Source organism: Salvelinus fontinalis, chromosome 16, assembly GCF_029448725.1.
Source record: "Salvelinus fontinalis isolate EN_2023a chromosome 16, ASM2944872v1, whole genome shotgun sequence".
NCBI classification, from domain to species: domain Eukaryota; kingdom Metazoa; phylum Chordata; class Actinopteri; order Salmoniformes; family Salmonidae; genus Salvelinus; species Salvelinus fontinalis.
This window is the reverse complement of record NC_074680.1, coordinates 20,954,325-20,976,929: the sequence shown is the minus strand read 5'-3', so window position 1 is coordinate 20,976,929 and position 22,605 is coordinate 20,954,325. Positions and strand designations below refer to the sequence as shown.

At 45.4% G+C, this 22,605-nt stretch overlaps 1 protein-coding gene across 1 annotated transcript in view; it reads left to right on the top strand.

Moving 5' to 3' along the window:
• Window positions 1-14,201, top strand: part of LOC129812809 (mitogen-activated protein kinase-binding protein 1-like) — a 54,031-nt gene extending 39,830 nt beyond the window's left edge. Inside the window, 15 exon segments of the mRNA XM_055864691.1 lie at window positions 778-853; window positions 967-1,078; window positions 1,322-1,508; window positions 2,204-2,355; window positions 3,542-3,582; window positions 4,500-4,766; window positions 5,028-5,155; window positions 7,336-7,520; window positions 7,640-7,655; window positions 7,657-7,823; window positions 8,105-8,180; window positions 8,315-8,697; window positions 9,413-10,450; window positions 10,943-11,028; window positions 11,188-14,201. Coding sequence (XP_055720666.1) covers window positions 778-853; window positions 967-1,078; window positions 1,322-1,508; window positions 2,204-2,355; window positions 3,542-3,582; window positions 4,500-4,766; window positions 5,028-5,155; window positions 7,336-7,520; window positions 7,640-7,655; window positions 7,657-7,823; window positions 8,105-8,180; window positions 8,315-8,697; window positions 9,413-10,450; window positions 10,943-11,028; window positions 11,188-11,475 — 3,202 coding nt within the window. The 3' untranslated portion in view covers window positions 11,476-14,201.
• Window positions 14,202-22,605: the final 8,404 nt, after the last annotated feature.

Genomic DNA, 22,605 nt, shown 5'->3' with positions numbered 1-22,605 from the left:
GCCCTCACACTTTGCCAGCTCCCCACAAGGTTGGCAGGGCCCTGACTGGGCCTTGTGGGTGGTTGCCTGCCAGCTAGCTGGTGGCTGCTAGTCTCTCCTTCTGGCACTCAGTGACAATGCACCAGTTAGGCTGTTAGCGTGACCCCATGTGGTCAGATGGGGAGAGACATGCATACCAGCTGAGCAGAGAGGGTATGCTACAAAGTAGGATCAATGAGTTGGCCAGCTAACTTTGATAAACAACCAGGAATAACTATTGGTTTTCTGGTTCATTAAGACAACTTTGATATGTGTTTTTGATTGTTGAGTCAATTAGACCATGCCCATTTCAAACTTGTCCTTCAAATTTTTGTTTTGTTATTTCAGTTAGCTGGCTAACTCATTAATCCTGTTAGCACACCATGGCACAGAGTTGGTTGACTCATGAACAGAACACAGTCCAGTGTTTCCTTGAACTTTCAAGGTCAGATGACTCAGTCCCTTGATCTGAACATTTTTCAGTCTATAACTTAACTGCTGAGGCAGGATGTAAGTAGACAGACGGGTCTGACTTGAGGTCATTGACTTATTGCCCTCCATCTTCGTGTATAGATGTGCTGACATTTGATAAAACAGAGGATTGATCACCTGATAAAGCCACGGGTGCTTAGAAAACAGAACTGTCTTTGTGATTTACTCCTGCAGTATTGAGCTGCTGGTGTGTTTTGATGTTGAGATCTGAATAGAACCTCTGTGCCTGTAGGTTGTTAGTTTGACACTTCTTTCCCCTAACAACAGAATCTTCAACATCAGTAACGGAAAACAGAAGAAACTGTACAAGGGCTCCCAAGGAGAGGATGGGACTGTCATCAAGGTGGGTTAGGCTTGCATGTTTTCATGTCATGTAGTGTTGCTATGAAGACTAATTTGACAACACCGTAGCTGGTTTATAAAAATGGGCCCACAGTTGTCTTTTTCGCTCCTCAGGTTCAGACAGACCCCTCAGGGCTGTATGTGGCCACCAGCTGTTCAGACAAGAACATCAGCATCTTTGACTTCTACTCTGGGGAGTGTGTGGCCACCATGTTTGGACACTCTGGTAAAAACTACCCCATTTAGTTAGAAGAAATACAGCAAAATGTGTGACTGACAATCTGCAGCCAGCAGTGTGTTCAGAAAGGAGGAACCATCTGGAACTCCTCTTCATCATCATGTCCATCGTTGCATTTAATGAACTCTCATACTGTGAATTCCACAGATCATTTCTTTGTAAAAATGTCCATAATTGAATGCCCAGATATTTTCCTCATTTTCATTTGTTTGTCTTTTTTCTTTTTCACAGAGGTTGTGACTGGAATGAAGTTTACCAATGACTGCAAGCACATGATAACTGTGTCTGGTGATAGCTGTATCTTTGTGTGGCGTCTGGCCCCGGAGCTGACCATCAGTATGAGACAGCGTCTCTCGGACCTCAAGCAGAACGGCAAGCCAGTTCAGAAGACCCCACCTCACAAACCTTGCAATCTCAGGTAGCTGCAGTATTTAAACACACTAATGTGGGACAATTACCTTGACTCATATGACTTATTCCTGTTGTTGTTTGTTCTCTTGTTCCTGTTAGCTCCTCGTGGGGCAAATGGCCTCCTTGGAGTATGTAGTTAATGGGATAACATGTTTTGTGCTAGCTAATACCCATAGAAAGCAAACATAACGTTTACATAACTTAGTGGAGACACACATATTCTGAATGCCAATTGACATAATACATTTGATTGATGGAGTGAAAGACAAGTGTTAACCCTGAATTGTTTACATTTTAGTCATTTAGCAGAGGAACTAGGGTTAAGTGCCTTGCTTGTGGGCAAATCAACAGATTTTCCACTTTGTCTGCTCTGGGATTCGAACCAGCAACCATTTTGGTTACTGGCCCAACGCTCTTAACCACTAGGATACCTGCCGCCGCCTTGTTTGTCTACAGGCTTGTTGCTATAACCGTTGTTAGTTATTATGCAAGTTATTCAATGTCAACTGGAAATGCATTTGCTTCCCAAATGGCACCCTATTCCCTATATAGTGCACTACTTTTGACCAGGAGCCATAGGGCTCTGGTCAAAAGTAGTGCACTATATAGGGAATAGGGTGCCATTTGGGACGCATACATCATGTTCCGTTTGACTATTGTCACCTAATAGTGTGTGTTCTATTCTATGTCTGTCCTGTGCAGCACCAGGAGAGAGGTACATAGCACCCCTCCCATTGTCACCATGTCCTCTGACAGTGACAAAGAGGTGGAGGAGGAGGGGATAGAAGAGGAGGATGAGGAAGAGAGGGTCTCTCCTTACATGGTGTCAGGCTGCAGTGCAGGGGGAGAGACAGGTTGGTATCTCACTAACATACAGTACCAGTCAAAATAAGTTAATTTGTTGGATTTTCTTTCCTTCTTAATGCGTTTGATCCAATCAGTTGTGTTGTGACAAGGTAGGGCTGATATACAGAAGATAGCCCTATTTGGTAAAAGACCAAGTCCATATTATGGCAAGAACAGCTCAAATAAGCTAAGAGAAACGACAGTCCATCATTACTTTAAGACATGAAGGTCAGTCAATCCGGCGATTTACTGCAAAGAAACCACTACTAATGGACACCAATAAGAAGAAGATACTTGCTTGGGCCAAGAAACACGAGCAATTGACATTAGACCGGTAGAGATCTGTCCTTTGGTCTGATGAGTCCAAATTTGAGATTTTTGGTTCCAACCACCATGTCTTTGTGAAACGCAGAGTAGGTGAACAAATGATCTCCGTACGTGTGGTTCCCACCGAAGCATGGAGGAGGAGGTGTAATGGTGTGGGGGTGCTTTGCTGGTGACACTGTCAGTGATTTACTTAGAATTCAAGGCATACTTAACCAGCATGGCTACCACAGCATTCTGCAGCGATACGCCATCCCATCTGGTTTGCGCTTAGTGGGACTATCATTTGTTTTTCAACAAGACAATGACCCAACACACCTCCAGGCTGTGTAAGGGCTATTTGACCAAGAAGGAGACTTATGGAGTGCTGCGTCAGATAACCTTGCCTCCACAATCACCTGACCTCAACCCAATTGAGATGGTTTGGGATGAGTTGGACCGCAGAGTGAAGGAAAAGCAGCCAACAAGTGCTCAGCATATGTGGGAACTCCTTCAAAAGACTGTTGGAAAAGCATTCCAGGTGAAACTGGTTGAGAGAATGCCAAGAGTGTGCAAAGCTGTCATCAAGACAAAAGTGGCTACTTTGAATAATCTCAAATCTAAAATGTATTTTGATTTGTTTAACACTTTTTTGGTTACTACATGATTCCATATGTGTTATTTAATAGTTTTAATGTCTTCACTATTATTCTACAATGTAGAAAATTGTAAAAATAAAGAAAAACCCTTGAATGAGTAGGTGTGTCCAAACTTTTGACTAGTACTGTATGTACACAAGCAAACAATATAGCTGCAGTATTAAGAATGTGGTTCTTCACAATGTTGACAGGACACATTGTGATATCAATTGGTTTTGTGTTTGTTTTTCAGACACCTCAGATGAAAAGCACAACTCTCACGAACTGAAGAGGGTTCGTAGCAGCAGTCTTTCTGAAGCAGCTTTTCCTCAGTCGTCTCTGCCCCCAGCCTTTCCTTAGTCGTCTCTGCCCCCAGCTTTTCCTCAGTCGTCTCTGCCCCCAGCCTTTCCTTAGTCGTCTCTGCCCCCAGCTTTTCCTCAGTCGTCTCTGCCCCCAGCCTTTCCTTAGTCGTCTCTGCCCCCAGCCTTCCCTCAGTCGTCTCTGCCCCCAGCCTTTCCTCAGTCGTCTCTGCCCCCAGCTTTTCCTCAGTCGTCTCTGCCCCCAGCCTTTCCTCAGTCGTCTCTGCCCCCAGCCTTTCCTCAGTCGTCTCTGCCCCCAGCCTTTCCTCAGTCGTCTCTGCCCCCAGCCTTTCCTCAGTCGTCTCTGCCCCCAGCCTTTCCTCAGTCGTCTCTGCCCCCAGCCTTTCCTCAGTCGTCTCTGCCCCCAGCTTTTCCTCAGTCGTCTCTGCCCCCAGCCTTTCCTTAGTCGTCTCTGCCCCCAGCTTTTCCTCAGTCGTCTCTGCCCCCAGCCTTTCCTTAGTCGTCTCTGCCCCCAGCTTTTCCTCAGTCGTCTCTGCCCCCAGCCTTCCCTCAGTCGTCTCTGCCCCCAGCCTTTCCTCAGTCGTCTCTGCCCCCAGCCTTTCCTCAGTCGTCTCTGCCCCCAGCCTTTCCTCAGTCGTCTCTGCCCCCAGCCTTTCCTCAGTCGTCTCTGCCCCCAGCCTTTCCTCAGTCGTCTCTGCCCCCAGCCTTTCCTCAGTCGTCTCTGCCCCCAGCCTTTCCTCAGTCGTCTCTGCCCCCAGCTTTGTCACCTATGTATTTTCACTCTTCTTTTTGTAACTTGTAAAGTAGAAATTTAATTCTGACACGGTCTGTGAACATTCCCACTATAAACTATAGGCTCACAACTCGTGTGTGTGTCCGTCCGTCCCATAGGAGAACTCTTTTGGCAGGCGGTCCTCCCAGGGCAGTCACCACTCTGAGGACAGGGGTCCCCGTCCGCGGCGCCGCTGGTCCAGACGCATGGACAGCATGGATCTGATGGTCAAGTCCATGTTGGACCTCAGACAGCTGGACTCCTTCGCCATGCCCCCCTCCTCCCCCACTAAGACCCAGACCCAGCCTGTTTCTGACTCCTTCAGAGACCCATTCAGAGAGGACGAGCTGGGCAGCACCATCAGCCTGCAACCCCTCACTGCATGGGTGAGTTAATTTAACAGAGAACAGCCACCTGACCTTACTTTGGCCCTGCTTGATACAGTGCATAGACAATGTATTACTCCATCTATGTTACCTATGGATTTACTACTTCTAAATGTTCAATCATGGGTCACAAAATAGGTTGAATGAAACCATGGTACTCTCATCCATATTTTGTGTATTGAGGATTGTGAGGTCCAATTCAGTTATTTCAGGTGATGTTTTATGATTCATAGTATTTTCTCATGTTTGTGTTTCTTGCAGGGGGAGTCTGAGCAGAGGTCCCAGCAGCGGCCCAAATACATCATGCTCTCTCCACAGACACCTGACACAGAGACAGGCCCAGTGCTGTACCCCGACGGCTTTGAGGACAGGGTCAGCTTAGCCGGCAGGTAAATCAATCAAATGAATCAATCAATAAATGAGCCGGCAGGTAAACACACAGCTTCTACCTTTTTTCTCCTGGATCGCTACAATCTCTCCATTACGCCATTGATGTATATCACTGCCTTATCATAGTACACATACAATATAGTTGGGGCCTGTAGTTTTCTCTGACATGGAAAGACTCCTGGCCCCTACATATCATATACTGTAGTTTGTATACTAAATGCAGTGCCTTCAGAAAGTATTCATACCTTTGACTTATTCCACATTTTGTTGTGTTACAGCCTGAATTCAAAATTGGTTAAATTGATTTATTGTCTCACACATCTATCTACACCCATCCATCTACACCCATCCATCTACACACAATACCCCATAATGATAAAGTGAAAACATCGTTTTAGCCATTTTTGCTAACTTGTTTAAAATTAAATAAATATCTAATTTATATAAGTATTCACGCCCCTCAGTCAATACTTTGTAGAAGCACCTTTGACAGTAATTCCGGCTGTCTTTCTAGGTAAGTCTCTAAGAGCTGTCAGTCTTTCTGGGTAAGTCCTCTGAGAGCTGTCAGTCTTTCTGGGTAAGTCTCTGAGAGCTGTCAGTCTTTCTGGGTAAGTCTCTGAGAGCTGTCAGTCTTTCTGGGTAAGTCTCTAAGACTTTTCCACACCAGGATTGTGCAACATTTGCCCATTTTTATTATTTTCAACATTCTTCAAGTTCTGTCAAATTGGTTGTTGATCGTTACAAGACAACCATTTTCAGGCCATAGATTTTCAAGTAGATTTAAGTCACAACTGTAACTCGGCCACTCAGGAATATTCACTGTCTTCTTGGTAAACAACTCCAGTGTAGATTTGACCTTGTGTGTTAGTTTATTGTCCTGCTGAGACATGAATTAATCTCCCAGTGTCTGGTGGAAAGCAGACTGAACCAGCTTTTCCTCTAGGATTTAACCAGTGTTTAGCTCCATTACGTTTCTTTTTTCTCTAAAAACCTCCTCAGTCCTTAACGATTACAAGCACGCTCATAACATGATGCAGCCATCACAAGGCCTGAAAATGTGGACTTTGGTACTCAGTAATGTGTTGTATTGGATTTGCCCCAAACATAACACTTTCTATTAATTACAAAAAGTGAATTGCTTTGCAACATTTTTTACAGTATTACTTTAGTGCCTTGTTGCAAGCAGGATGTTTGTTTTGGAATATTATTATTCTGTACAGTCTTCCTTCTTTTCACTGTCATTCAGGTTAGTATTGTAGAGTAACTATAATGTTATTGATCCATCCTCAGTTTTCTCCTATCACAACCATTAAACTCTGTAACTGTTTTAAAGTCACCATTGGCCTCATGGTGAAACCCCTGAGCGGTTTCCTTCCTCTCCGGTAACTGAGTTAGGAAGGACGCCTGTATCTTTGTAGTGACTGGGTGTATTGATACACCATGCAAAGTGTAATTAATAACGTCACCATGCTCAAGGGGATATTCAATGTCTGTTTATTTAATTGTTACCCATGTACCAATAGGTGCCCTTCTCAAAGCATTGGAAAACCTCCCTGGTTTTTGTGGTTGAATCTGTGTTTGAAATTCACTGCTCGACTGAGGAACCTTTCAGATAATTGTATGTGTGGGTACAGAGATGAGGTAGTCATTCAAAAATCATGTTAAACACTTATTATTGTGCTCAGTGAGTCCATGTAACTTATTATGTGACTTGTTATTTTGGCTTGCCATAACAAAAGGGTTGAATACATATTGACTCAAGACATTTCAGATTTTCATTTTTAATTCACTTGTAAACATTTAGAAAACATCATTCCACGTTGACATTATGGGGTATTGTGTGTGGCCAGTGACCAACAATCTCAATTTAATCAGTTTTAAATTCAGGCTGTAAAACAACACCCCTTGGAAAAATTCAAGGGGTGTGAATACTTTCTGAAGGCACTGTACATACTGTACCCTCTAATCCATATATCCAGATACTTAGGGTCTGGAATGTTGTTTTCACTATGTAATGTCTTATCAATTGCTGTTATATTGTGTAGTAACACTTGGTACCCTATTCCCTATGGACCCAGGTCATAAGTAGTGCACTGTATAGGGAATAAGGTGGGATTTGGGATGCATCCTAGCACTTTAATAAACTTACACTCTACTATGTGTGTTTCTCTCTCTGTAGTGAGTACCTGGTGAAGGAGCTGCTGCCTGGGCCTGGGGCCAGCAGGAGTGTGAAGGGGTACCAGAACCACAACCAGTGGAGCCAGGGCCACCATGACAAACACAGCTCAGACAGTGCCTTCTCTGTGGACTACTCCAGCAGCAGACTGTCCAGCCCAGACAGTCAGCAGCAGCCTCCTGGAGAGGGTGAGCCCCACACAAGCATACACACATACGCGAACACACACAGGGCTCACACACAGTTTCCCTGTGGACGTTTTTATGCAATGTACCTCCACTAGTTAATCAAATTGTCTGTGTGTCAGAGCCCACGGAGCCTCTGTGTGGATGGGAATTCCTCTGAATTGGACATGGAGGAACTGGAGGTGGAAGAGGAGGGGGGCGTAGGGAGGGGAGATGCCAAGGGGATGACGATAGTACCCCAGACCCCGGACCAGGAGGCCTTCCTCAAACAGCACTTTGGCAACCTGGCTGAGCTTAACAACCCAGGTAAGAACAGAGTCTACATCCCAGTTACCTTGGAAACTCCCACTATCCCATGCTTCTACCAATCCAATGCTTTTGTAAATAGAAGTAGTGAACGCGTGCACACTTCAGGAGAAAATAAATATTATTGGGATGCACCCAGAGACTATTGTCCACACAGGGAAATTGATTGTGCTGCCAGGAGTACATGAGACATAGTAGTTTACACATAACAAAGACACACACGGTAATAGTAAAACTATTTTCCAGATGTATCAATTGTATTAATCCTCTCTGATTGTCAGTGAGTCCGACGAGAGTTGCCACCCCTGACAGTATCAGCATCTCCTCCAAGTTCCTGTCCCAATGCTCTACTGGAAGGTATGCCAGTTAGTTGATCAAAGAAAATCACTTAACCCATACTAATTTATCTCAAATGTGAGATATCATTTTAAATCAACTGAGTATTTTGACAAACAGTCCCAGCTGAATGACTCGTTGTTTTTCCTTTCTAGCAGGACCTCCTTTCCATTCCTATCTAAGAGCATTGGTGAGGGGAAGGTAGGCAGCGGAGTGGTGAAGCCCCTGGTCTCTCAGGTGAGGCCTCTCATGGAGCACAACCAGGGCCAGAGCCACAACCAGGACAGAGACCAGAGCCAAGGCCACAGCCAGAGGAAGGTCTCAGAAGACTCTCAAAAGGGCCCCACCAGGAGACTAGAAGTAGTGGACACTACGGAGAAGTGTTTTAATCTGCGGGCCTCTCCTCTGAGGAAGAAGCTGTTTAACCCTGCAGTGGACTCCCGTAGGACGGTCAGCCCTGTGGCCAAGGCTGCAGCCTCTCACCTCACAACTACAGGAATGAGGAAGTCCCAGTCAGTCCAGAACCTGCACACTGAGGGTGAGACACTAAGGAAGGGATTGTGATAATGTCTTGTGTATTGATGTTATGATAATGTATTAATGGACAATGTTATGATCATGTATTGCGGGACAATGTTATGATTTAAAAAGGTCCTCATCTTATATTCTATGTATGGTATAAAACCAGTAGATAGTGATGGCGCTGGCTCATGAAGTCAAAGTTTTTTTTCTTTGTAGCCCTTCATGTTGCTCAGCAAAGGATCATGGTCGATGTAGTCGTATTCATCCTGCCTGAGCATCAACCTTAATGTCTATGGCATGAGAGCGCAAGCCTCCTCGTAGCATGCCCGGTCTGTCAGCACGTGGTCCTGTGAGACAAAAATGTCAGAACGGATCACTGTTTAATTAAAGATCTCGATTTGTAGCAAACTTTAAAAGAATTCACTGTGGGGATCGAACTTCATAATAAATACACATTTTTGCCCAAAACGGACCAGCAGAGCTAGTGACTTCACGCTCCAGCCCAGACACTAGGAACCTGTGTAAAACATTGGTCGGTAGCAGGCGGCTTGCGGACCAAAAAAACACTGAAATCAACAGGAATTCAGCTACAAATTAGTTTAATTTCGGAAATCTGTTCCCAAATATTCCCACGACTAAAACAATTTCTGATAATAGACAGATGTTGTCTCCCTGGCCTGCATAGCCTAATCATTTACCTTTGTTCTCTGTCTCTCTCTTGTTACCAGTAGACATGCCTCTAACTCTGTCTCGGCCCTCCAAGGAGGTGGCCCCCCTGCCCCATCACTCCCAGGCCAGCGAGGGTCCAGGGACACTCCCCACCACGCCCCTGCCCCATCACTCCCAGGCCAGCGAGGGTCCAGTGACACTCCCCACCACCCCCCGCAGCACACTGCCCAGCGTGCCCCCTTTCTGCAGCCCCACCTCCCCCCAGCCTCAGGACAACACCAGTACCAGCCAGAGCACAGCCACTATGCCCAGGAGCCTAAAGTCCCGCTGCTCCTACATGAGCCCCACCACCAGTTCCATGGCCAAGATGTCCCGCTCCGTGTCCATGGGAGACAACCTAAACATGACTGAGGAGGAGTCTGGGTCTGGAAGTAGTTCCACCCCTCCAACGACTAAGAGTCAGAGCTGCTCCTCCCAGAGTCCGAGTACTAACACATATATCCCAGTGGCCATGGTCTCCTCGGCGTCCTCCTCCCTCTCAGGGATGGGTTTAGCCATGCCCCAAGCTGCTGTTATCCCCACCTTCATAGCTAGCTCTAACCCTAACCCAACCACCAAGAGTCTGCAGGCCAAGCTGACGTGCAGCACCCGGCCCCAGCTCAACCTGGACACCTCCAAGTCCCTCCCAGACAAGCCCTCCCTGGCAGTCTTCACACCCAACGGTACCTCCAAGACCACCACCACTTCCTCCAAGACTGTCAACGAGGACAACCTCTCCCCCAGATCCCCAGTTAGCTTATTGCCCCAGCAGGGCCAGAATCAACCACCACCGCTCTCCAACAACGTCCAGCTAGTCATTGCACTGTCCCCCTTCCCTGCTGCTCCTGTGGAGACTAGCCCAGTGCAGAGCCCTGAGGCGGAGCAGCTTGGTCTCACCGCGGAGCTGCGTCCTGAGGCCCCTGTTGTAGACAACAGACTGGAACAGCCAAAGACAGAGGAAAGCCAGGGCCTGACCCAGGAGGAGAGCCCCGTGACGGAGCTGTCTCAGGGCAATCCGGTCTACCTGCTGTCACAACGAGGGCCCGGCCAGGACCGCACAGGTTTGCTCCAGCGTTCTCCCTCCTTCACCCTGTCATCTCTGCATCTGGGCCTGCCCCTGACCAGCACCAAGCACTTCTTTACTACTGGTGCACTGTGGCCTGCTGTCTCCACCCCCATGTACTCTTCACCTTCACCCTGTCCATGTCCTCCGTCACTTAACCGGTTTCTCTCGATTGGTGAGGCATGCTCTCATTCTTTCTCTCTCTCGCTCTCTCTCTCGCTCTACCACTCTCTTAATCTCCCTGTCTCATCTCTCGCTTTTTCACTTCCCCCTTTTCATTAACATTGGTCCTTGTCCTGCTGTGTTTCAATCCCTTCTTATGTAAAAGATCAAACATACCAAATTCTATGGTTACATATTGTTGACAACATGTTTCCTATATTGGCATATTGCCCAACGAAATAACCTATTGTCTTGTAGTTGCTTGTGCTATGATGGTTTAAGCAGCGTGAGTCTTAGCAATGTACCACAACTCTCTCCTCTTAAATAGAGGATTCTCTCAGTATGGAGTCGTGCAGGGTGTTGGCCAGCGAACTACAGAACTCGTTTAGGAAGGCCTCCCGGTTCTACAGGATGGTGAGTCACTCACTGAAAGGCTACTATTTTATAGACCATTATCTCTGTCTGGGAGATGCAGAGATGAAATGTGCTGTTGATATACAACAGTCAATGGACAACAACATCTTAGAACAGTTCCATACACTTCATTTTTGTGGTAATGTCTGTGTCTTGCAGGTGAACAGTGTGCCTGTAGCCTCCAGGCAGGAGCAGCATGAGATGGCACGCGTCCTGTCTGAGGCCTTTGAGGTTGTGAGGGCTGAGCTGAGCTCCCTGCCCCAGAGCTCACCACCATCCCCCTCTGGAGAACCTGCAGCAGGAGGCTCCCTGTGTACGCTGGGCTACCGGCCTGCAGGACCAGGGACAGGGGGATCAGGCTCAGGGGAGGAGAGGACTCTGGCTCTGCTGGAGCAGTACTCTGAGCTCCTCCTCAAAGCTGTGGAGAAGAGGCTGGACAACAATTAGGTCTCCTAGAGACATCTCAAGGGAGAGGCATCTTATTTTACCCCTCCCTTTAAGACTGAACCAACAGATATCTGCAGATACCATTGCACAATGGCTTAAAATTCTACATTTGCCTGAGGGTTCTCTGGCAAATGTAGAATTTTAAGCCATTGTACAAGGATATCTGCAGAGCTGATTGATTAGTGGAACTACTACAGTACTTGTTTTTTAAATCAACGTTTTGAAGATGAACAAATTAAAATATTCCTGAGGGACATATTTTTTACAAGTTCTTTGTTAAAGGACTTCTATCTCTCTCGCGCTCTGCTGGACTCTCTAGTTGGGTGGTCCCCTCTCTCCCTGTCAGATCTCTGTAGGACTTGTGATTGTGAGGCTTGCAGTCAGCACAAAGGCCCACTGTCATAGGCCAACGTATAACACTAACATGCCAACAGCACAGATACTGATACTGTAGGGAGACCCCTCAGGATGATCGATGCCTCAGCATTCATTCCCAGTGTGGCTAAGCTGCACTATAGACTGTCATTCACCAACCTTCCTCCCTCTGTGTGTCACTTACAGTACCTACCAGACAACTGCACTCTCACAACCACTTGTTTTATTTACCCCTGTTGCCAAATATTATGCCCTGCTACTTTGTTTTAAGTAAGTTAGCCTGAGGCTAATACATAAGTAATTAGCGGTTATGCTCTTTGTTACATACTCTAGATCTCCCCTAGATTAAGGAAATATGAATAGTTGCTACATTTGATGCGGGTTATCATTTTGGGTAGAAGTAGCAGAACATTTTGAAGAATCGAAGGGTGTTGTCCAATACCTTTCCTAACCCCAGTGATCTAAAACAATACAATTGTGATCGCTACAATTTGAACTTTCTGTGTTGGTGTCCCTGTCCCGAACAGGGCTCTTATCCACCAACACGATGGACCAGGCCATAGCCTCCTCAAAACTACAAGTGGAACACAAGACCCTTCCAAGTCTTAGAAGCCAGATTATCAGACATAATGTTTTAGTGGGTGATTTGATACATTGTGTTTTGAGAGGCCCTGTCTGTGTGTGGTTGTATTTATTATGTTGTAAAAGGTCCATGTTACAAAGGGGGGTTTTCAGCCTCTTGTTGACAGTGTGTTTTGATACTGCTGACTGGTGTCAGTATGTTTTGTGCCAGAGCTAGGTCATCAGTGGGGGACCAACATGCAAAAAACAGACGACCTTGAAGATATACAGTATCAACTGAGTCTCCTCGTTCTTCAACTCTACTGGATGATTTAATAAAACGTGTGAATTGTGTTCCCAGTAATAATACAAATGTTTCAAGGAAATGGGTGCCTTAATTCAAAACCAGCTTTTTTCATGGTTCTAAATGTGTTAGGCAATACCAAAATAATATTGAATTGTAATCAAAAGGCAACTACTGAAATGTATCTACTGCTGTGGGAATCAAATGACATTGAGGAGAAGTGGTCTCTGGTGACAATGAATAGAGCCATCTTAGTGTTGGGTTACCTGAGGGTAAGAACATATTTCATTCATAGCTCTTCAGAGCTCTGCCGCACCAATTCCTCAACATTAATTGGCTTCATGTTTTTATCCTAGTCTCTGGTACATTTCTACCACAGTAACAATATAAAGCACTTTCTTTCCTATCAAAATGGTCATAGGTCAAATGAATGTATTTGTAATAGCTTAGGATACTAAACTGAACCTTCAGGGTCTTTGTGTGTGTATAATGGTGTAACTTATCTGAGTCAAGGGCTCAGACTAATTCTTATGTTCTGCTGCTCCTATGGTAATTGTGGCCGCAGACAAGCACAACATTGCCCTCTGCTGTTGGACCTAAATCACTGCCCAGCTGCTATAACATACAGCCCAATCACTCATCTCTGGTCAGGATAATGATATAATGCTATAATACACTAGTGCTCTCAAACAATCTTTTAATCATCTGTGTATACAGTACTGGGTATTTTCTCAGTTATTGTTACTTGTTGTTAGGAAACTTTCACATATTGGTAGAAACAGTCTGATCAGGTACCCAATGTTCTTCTATCCTTTCAAAGTGCCACGCCTGTAACTTTATCCTTTCTACTCTTGATTAAAGAAAGCATTGTATGTGCAAATGACTAGATGGATGTGCATGGACAGACCGCAAATATTTTAAATTGCAGTCGAGCCCTGACAGGACATGGGTAATGGTATAGAATAAGAATTAATTATTCTGCTGTTCATTAGTTATTCAGTATTTCCCCATCTGATTGACAATATTCAGAACGGTAACGTTATCTAGCAGACTGGAGGTTTCATTAAGACATAGGATTGTATTTCAGTGGACAGTAGTACAGATAACTTATAACTTTCTGCTGCTTGTATGCATGAGTATATATGCATGAAGGGTGGTGAGGTATGGAGGTTGACTGATTGGCTCGTTCCTTAGTAGGATTGCATGGTTGAACGTACCCTAGGCTTTTTAAAGAGTCGAGCCTGCTCTTTTTCACTGACTGGTACCTCTGTAGCTGACCCTAGTTCTAATCTCACCTTTCGTATGTTATGATGATTACTTGTCTTAAACTGCAGATGATGGACCAGCATTTTTCTCTTTTAGGAATGATCACCTTTCAGGCATTTTGTGAGCTGTTTTCTGTTTTGCACCAACCTCAGTGTTTTTACTGTATTCCCTCTGAACTTCTCTCTCTGCCAGGGAATAAAAACATATTTATTACACTCAACTTTGTTTTTCAGACTGAGCACTTTATTTACATAGGGTGCCATTTGGGATGTTACCTATGGAAGGGAATAGGATGCCATTTGAGACACAGCCATACAGACATTTGCTGGTATATTATCAGATTAATTGAATGTGATGTCAAAGCGGCCCCACAGCTCCAGACAGGGACTCCACCAGCTGGAAGTAGCTGTATTTGATGTCATACTCCATATTATACCTGAAATTCACTGAGGAAGAAAAAAAAGTTACGTGATCCTCCTAACAGACTCAATAACCCAAGTTGTGTCAGTTGTAACAGGCAGTACAGTACGAGTTGTAGTAACAGGCAGTACGAGTTGTAGTAACAGGCAGTACGAGTTGTAGTAACAGGCAGTACGAGTTGTAGTAACAGGCAGTACGGTACGAGTTGTAGTAACATGCAGTACAGTACTAGTTGTAGTAACAGGCAGTACAGTACGAGTTGTAGTAACAGGCAATACAGTACGAGGTGTAGTAACAGGCAGTACGAGTTGTAGTAACAGGCGGTACTAGTTGTAGTAACAGGCAGTACTAGTTGTAGTAACAGGCAGTACAGTACGAGTTGTAGTAACCGGCAGTACAAGTTGTAGTAACAGGCAGTACTAGTTGTAGTAACCGGCAGTACAGTACGAGGTGTAGTAACAGGTAGTACTCGTTGTAGTAACAGGCAGTACAAGTTGTAGTAACAGGCAGTACAGTACGAGTTGTAGTAACAGGCAGTACAGTACGAGTTGTAGTAACAGGCAGTACGAGTTGTAGTAACAGGCAGTACGAGTTGTAGTAACAGGCAGTACGAGTTGTAGTAACAGGCAGTACGGTACGAGTTGTAGTAACATGCAGTACAGTACTAGTTGTAGTAACAGGCAGTACAGTACGAGTTGTAGTAACAGGCAATACAGTACGAGGTGTAGTAACAGGCAGTACGAGTTGTAGTAACAGGCAGTACAGTACGAGTTGTAGTAACAGGCGGTACGAGTTGTAGTAACAGGCGGTACGAGTTGTAGTAACAGGCGGTACTAGTTGTAGTAACAGGCAGTACTAGTTGTAGTAACAGGCAGTACAGTACGAGTTGTAGTAACCGGCAGTACAAGTTGTAGTAACAGGCAGTACTAGTTGTAGTAACCGGCAGTACAGTACGAGGTGTAGTAACAGGCAGTACTCGTTGTAGTAACAGGCAGTACAGTACGAGTTGTAGTAACAGGCAGTACAGTACGAGTTGTAGTAACAGGCAATACAGTACGAGGTGTAGTAACAGGCAGTACGAGTTGTAGAAACAGGCAATACAGTACGAGGTGTAGTAACAGGCAGTACGAGTTGTAGTAACAGGCAGTACGAGTTGTAGTAACAGGCAGTACTCGTTGTAGTAACAGGCAGTACTAGTTGTAGTAACAGGCAGTACGAGTTGTAGTAACAGGCAGTACGAGTTGTAGTAACAGGCAGTACTCGTTGTAGTAACAGGCAATACTAGTTGTAGTAACCGGCAGTACAGTACGAGGTGTAGTAACAGGCAGTACGAGTTGTAGTAACAGGCAGTACAGTACGAGTTGTAGTAACAGGCAGTACAGTACGAGTTGTAGTAACAGGCAGTACAGTACGAGTTGTAGTAACAGGCAGTACAGTACGAGTTGTAGTAACAGGCAGTACAGTACGACTTGTAGTAACAGGCAGTACAGTACGAGTTGTAGTAACAGGCAGTACGAGTTGTAGTAACAGGCAGTACTAGTTGTAGTAACCGGCAGTACAGTACGAGTTGTAGTAACCGGCAGTACAGTACGAGTTGTAGTAACAGGCAGTACAGTACGAGTTGTAGTAACAGGCAGTACAGTACGAGTTGTAGTAACAGGCAGTACAGTACGAGTTGTAGTAACAGGCAGTACAGTACGAGTTGTAGTAACAGGCAGTACAGTACGAGGTGTAGTAACAGGCAGTACAGTACGAGTTGTAGTAACAGGCAGTACAGTACGAGTTGTCGTAACAGGCAGTACTAGTTGTAGTAACCGGCAGTACAGTACGAGGTGTAGTAACAGGCAGTACGAGTTGTAGTAACAGGCAGTACAGTACTAGTTGTAGTAACAGGCAGTACAGTACGAGTTGTAGTAACAGGCAGTACAGTACGAGTTGTAGTAACAGGCAGTACAGTACGAGGTGTAGTAACAGGCAGTACAGTACGAGGTGTAGTAACAGGCAGTACTAGTTGTAGTAACCGGCAGTACAGTACAAGTTGTAGTAACAGGCAGTACAGTACGAGTTGTAGTAACAGGCAGTACTAGTTGTAGTAACCGGCAGTACAGTACGAGGTAGTAACAGGCAGTACAGTACGAGTTGTAGTAACAGGCGGTACGAGTTGTAGTAACAGGCGGTACTAGTTGTAGTAACAGGCAGTACTAGTTGTAGTAACAGGCAGTACAGTACGAGTTGTAGTAACGGCAGTACAAGTTGTAGTAACAGGCAGTACTAGTTGCAGTAACCGGCAGTACAGTACGAGGTGTAGTAACAGGCAGTACTCGTTGTAGTAACAGGCAGTACAGTACGAGTTGTAGTAACAGGCAGTACAGTACGAGTTGTAGTAACAGACAATACAGTACGAGGTGTAGTAACAGGCAGTACTAGTTGTAGTAACAGGCAGTACTCGTTGTAGTAACAGGCAGTACTAGTTGTAGTAACAGGCAGTACTAGTTGTAGTAACCGGCAGTACAGTACGAGGTGTAGTAACAGGCAGTACGAGTTGTAGTAACAGGCAGTACAGTACGAGTTGTAGTAACAGGCAGTACAGTACGAGTTGTAGTAACAGGCAGTACAGTACGAGTTGTAGTAACAGGCAGTACAGTACGAGGTGTAGTAACAGGCAGTACAGTACGAGGTGTAGTAACAGGCATACAAGTTGTAGTAACAGGCAGTACAGTACGAGGTGTAGTAACAGGCAGTACTAGTTGTAGTAACCGGCAGTACAGTACAAGTTGTAGTAACAGGCAGTACAGTACGAGTTGTAGTAACAGGCAGTACAGTACGAGGTGTAGTAACAGGCAGTACAGTACGAGGTGTAATAACAGGCATACAAGTTGTAGTAACAGGCAGTACAGTACGAGTTGTAGTAACAGGCAGTACTAGTTGTAGTAACCGGCAGTACAGTACGAGTTGTAGTAACAGGCAGTACAGTACGAGTTGTAGTAACAGGCAGTACTAGTTGTAGTAACCGGCAGTACAGTACGAGGTGTAGTAACAGGCAGTACAGTACGAGGTGTAGTAACAGGCAGTACAGTACGAGGTGTAGTAACAGGCAGTACAAGTTGTAGTAACAGGCAGTACAGTACGAGGTGTAGTAACAGGCAGTACAGTACGAGGTGTAGTAACAGGCAGTACAAGTTGTAGTAACAGGCAGTACAGTACGAGGTGTAGTAACAGGCAGTACAAGTTGTAGTAACTGGCAGTACAGTACGAGGTGTAGTAACAGGCAGTACTAGTTGTAGTAACAGGCAGTACAGTACGAGGTGTAGTAACAGGCAGTACAGTACGAGTTGTAGTAACAGGCAATACAGTACGAGGTGTAGTAACAGACAGTACGAGTTGTAGTAACAGGCAGTACAGTACGAGTTGTAGTAACAGGCGGTACTAGTTGTAGTAACAGGCAGTACTAGTTGTAGTAACAGGCAGTACAGTACGAGTTGTAGTAACCGGCGGTACAAGTTGTAGTAACAGGCAGTACTAGTTGTAGTAACAGGCAGTACAGTACGAGTTGTAGTAACAGGCAATACAGTACTAGTTGTAGTAACAGGCAGTACTCGTTGTAGTAACAGGCAGTACTAGTTGTAGTAACAGACAGTACTAGTTGTAGTAACCGGCAGTACAGTACGAGGTGTAGTAACAGGCAGTACTAGTTGTAGTAACCGGCAGTACAGTACGAGTTGTAGTAACAGGCAGTACAGTACGAGTTGTAGTAACAGGCAGTACAGTACGAGTTGTAGTAACAGGCAGTACAGTACGAGGTGTAGTAACAGGCAGTACAGTACGAGGTATAGTAACAGGCAGTACAAGTTGTAGTAACAGGCAGTACAGTACGAGTTGTAGTAACAGGCAGTACGAGTTGTAGTAACAGGCAGTACAGTACGAGTTGTAGTAACAGGCAGTACGAGTTGTAGTAACCGGCAGTACGAGTTGTAGTAACAGGCAGTACAGTACGAGTTGTAGTAACTGGCAGTACAGTACGAGTTGTAGTAACAGGCAGTACAGTACGAGTGGTAGTAACAGGCAGTACAGTACGAGTTGTAGTAACAGGCAGTACAGTACGAGTTGTAGTAACAGGCAGTACTAGTTGTAGTAACCGGCAGTACAGTACGAGTTGTAGTAACAGGCAGTACAGTACGAGTTGTAGTAACAGGCAGTACAGTACGAGTTGTAGTAACAGGCAGTACAGTACGAGTTGTAGTAACAGGCAGTACAGTACGAGTTGTAGTAACAGGCAGTACAGTACGAGTTGTAGTAACAGGCAGTACAGTACGAGTTGTAGTAACAGGCAGTACAGTACGAGTTGTAGTAACAGGCAGTACAGTACGAGTTGTAGTAACAGGCAGTACAGTACGAGTTGTAGTAACAGGCAGTACAGTACGAGTGGTAGTAACCGGCAGTACAGTACGAGTTGTAGTAACCGGCAGTACAGTACGAGTTGTAGTAACAGGCAGTACAGTATGAGTTGTAGTAACAGGCAGTACAGTACGAGTTGTAGTAACAGGCAGTACAGTACGAGTTGTAGTAACCGGCAGTACAGTACGAGTTGTAGTAACAGGCAGTACAGTACGAGTTGTAGTAACAGGCAGTACAGTACGAGTTGTAGTAACAGGCAGTGCAGTACGAGTTGTAGTAACAGGCAGTACTAGTTGTAGTAACAGGCAGTACAGTACGAGTTGTAGTAACAGGCAGTACGAGTTGTAGTAACCGGCAGTACGAGTTGTAGTAACAGGCAGTACAGTACGAGTTGTAGTAACTGGCAGTACAGTACGAGTTGTAGTAACAGGCAGTACAGTACGAGTGGTAGTAACAGGCAGTACAGTACGAGTTGTAGTAACAGGCAGTACAGTACGAGTTGTAGTAACAGGCAGTACTAGTTGTAGTAACCGGCAGTACAGTACGAGTTGTAGTAACAGGCAGTACAGTACGAGTTGTAGTAACAGGCAGTACAGTACGAGTTGTAGTAACAGGCAGTACAGTACGAGTTGTAGTAACAGGCAGTACAGTACGAGTTGTAGTAACAGGCAGTACAGTACGAGTTGTAGTAACAGGCAGTACAGTACGAGTTGTAGTAACAGGCAGTACAGTACGAGTTGTAGTAACAGGCAGTACAGTACGAGTTGTAGTAACAGGCAGTACAGTACGAGTGGTAGTAACCGGCAGTACAGTACGAGTTGTAGTAACCGGCAGTACAGTACGAGTTGTAGTAACAGGCAGTACAGTATGAGTTGTAGTAACAGGCAGTACAGTACGAGTTGTAGTAACAGGCAGTACAGTACGAGTTGTAGTAACCGGCAGTACAGTACGAGTTGTAGTAACAGGCAGTACAGTACGAGTTGTAGTAACAGGCAGTACAGTACGAGTTGTAGTAACAGGCAGTGCAGTACGAGTTGTAGTAACAGGCAGTACTAGTTGTAGTAACCGGCAGTACAGTACGAGTTGTAGTAACAGGCAGTACAGTACGAGTTGTAGTAACCGTCAGTACAGTACGAGTTGTAGTAACAGGCAGTACAGTACGAGTTGTAGTAACAGGCAGTACAGTACGAGTTGTAGTAACAGGCAATACAGTACGAGTTGTAGTAACAGGCAGTACAGTACGAGTTGTAGTAACAGGCAGTACAGTACGAGTTGTAGTAACCGGCAGTACAGTACGAGTTGTAGTAACAGGCAGTACAGTACGAGGTGTAGTAACAGGCAGTACAGTACGAGTTGTAGTAACAGGCAGTACAGTACTAGTTGTAGTAACAGGCAGTACAGTACGAGTTGTAGTAACAGGCAGTACAGTACAAGTTGTAGTAACAGGCAGTACAGTACGAGTTGTAGTAACAGGCAGTACAGTACGAGTTGTCGTAACAGGCAGTACTAGTTGTAGTAACCGGCAGTACAGTACGAGGTGTAGTAACAGGCAGTACTAGTTGTAGTAACCGGCAGTACAGTACGAGGTGTAGTAACAGGCAGTACGAGTTGTAGTAACAGGCAGTACAGTACGAGTTGTAGTAACAGGCAGTACAGTACGAGTTGTAGTAACAGGCAGTACAGTACGAGGTGTAGTAACAGGCAGTACAGTACGAGTTGTAGTAACAGGCAGTACTAGTTGTAGTAACCGGCAGTACAGTACAAGTTGTAGTAACAGGCAGTACAGTACGAGTTGTAGTAACAGGCAGTACTAGTTGTAGTAACAGGCAGTACAGTACGAGGTGTAGTAACAGGCAGTACAAGTTGTAGTAACAGGCAGTACAGTACGAGTTGTAGTAACAGGCAGTACTAGTTGTAGTAACCGGCAGTACAGTACGAGTTGTAGTAACAGGCAGTACAGTACGAGTTGTAGTAAACGGCAGTACAGTACGAGTTGTAGTAACCGGCAGTACAGTACAAGTTGTAGTAACAGGCAGTACTAGTTGTAGTAACAGGCAGTACTAGTTGTAGTAACCGGCAGTACAGTACGAGTTGTAGTAACAGGCAGTACAGTACGAGTTGTAGTAACAGGCAGTACAGTACTAGTTGTAGTAACCGGCAGTACAATACGAGTTGTAGTAACAGGCAGTACAGTACGAGTTGTAGTAACCGGCAGTACAATTTGTAGTAACCGACAGTACTAAACTCAGCAAAAAAATAAAAAGCAACGACCTCTCACTGTCAACTGCGTTTATTTAACGTGTAAATATTTGTATGAACATAAAATTCAACAACTGAGACATAAACTGAACAATTTCCACAGACATGTGACTAACAGATATTGAATAATGTGTCCCTGAACAAAGAGGGGGTCACAATCAAAAGTAACAGTCAGTATCTGGTGTGGCCACCAGCTGAATTAAGTACTGCAGTGCATCTCCTCCTCATGGACTGCACCAGATTTGCCAGTTCTTGCTATGAGATGTTACCCCACTCTTCCAAGGCACCTGCAAGTTCCAGGACATTTCTGAGGGGAATGGCCCTAGCCTTCACCCTCCGATCCAACAGGTCCCAGATGTGCTCAATGGGATTGAGATCTGGGCTCTTCACTGGCCATGGCAGAACACTGACATTCCTGTCTTGCAGGAAATCACGCACAGAACGAGCAGTATGGCTGGTGGCATTATCATGCTGGAGGGTCCTGTCAGGATGAGCCTGCAGGAAGGGTACCACATGAGGGAGGAGGATGTCTTCCCTGTAACGCACAGCGTTGAGATTGCCTGCAATGATAACAAGCTCAGTCCGAGGATGCTGTGACACACCGCCCCAGACCATAACGGACCCTCCACCTCGAAATCGATCCCACTCCAGAGTACAGGCCTTGGTGTAACGCTCGTTCCTTCAACGATAAACACGAATCTGACCATCACCCCTGGTAATAAAAAAACTGCGACTCGTCAGTGGAGAGCACTTAATACCAGTCCTGTCTGGTCCAGCGACGGTGGGTTTGTGCCCATAGGCGACGTTGTTGCCAGTGATGTCTGGTGAGGACCTGCCTTACAACAGGTCTACAAGCCCTCAGTCCAGCCTCAGCCTATTGCGGACAGTCTGAGCACTGATGGAGGGATTGTGCGTTCCTGGTGTAACTCGGGCAGTTGTTGTTGCCATCGTGTACCTGACCCGCAGGTGTGATGTACCGATCCTGTGCAGGTCTTGTTACACGTGATCTGCCACTGCGAGGACGATCAGCTGTCCGCCCTGTCTCCCTGTAGCGCTGTCTTAGGGGTCTCACAGTACGGTCATTGCAATTTATTGCCCTGGCCACATCTGCAGTCCTCATGCCTCCTTGCAGCATACCTAAGGCACATTCATGCAGATGAGCAGGGACCCTGGGCATCTTTCTTTTGGTGTTTTTCAGAGTCAGTAGAAAGGCCTCTTTAGTGTCCTAAGTTTTCATAACTGTGACCTTAATTGCCTACCGTCTGTAAGCTGTTAGTGTCATAACGACCGTTCCACAGGTGCATGTTCATTAATTGTTTATGGTTCATTGAACAAGCATGGGAAACAGTGTTTAAACCCTTTACAATGAAGATCTGTGAAGTTATTTGGATTTTTAAGAATTATCTGTGAAAGACAGGGTCCTGAAAAGGGACGTTTCTTTTTTGCTGAGTTTAGTTGTAGTAACAGTACAGTACTAGTTCTAGTAACAGGCAGTACAATACTAGTTCTAGTAAGACAGTATTATTTGTAGTAACAGACCGTACTAGTTG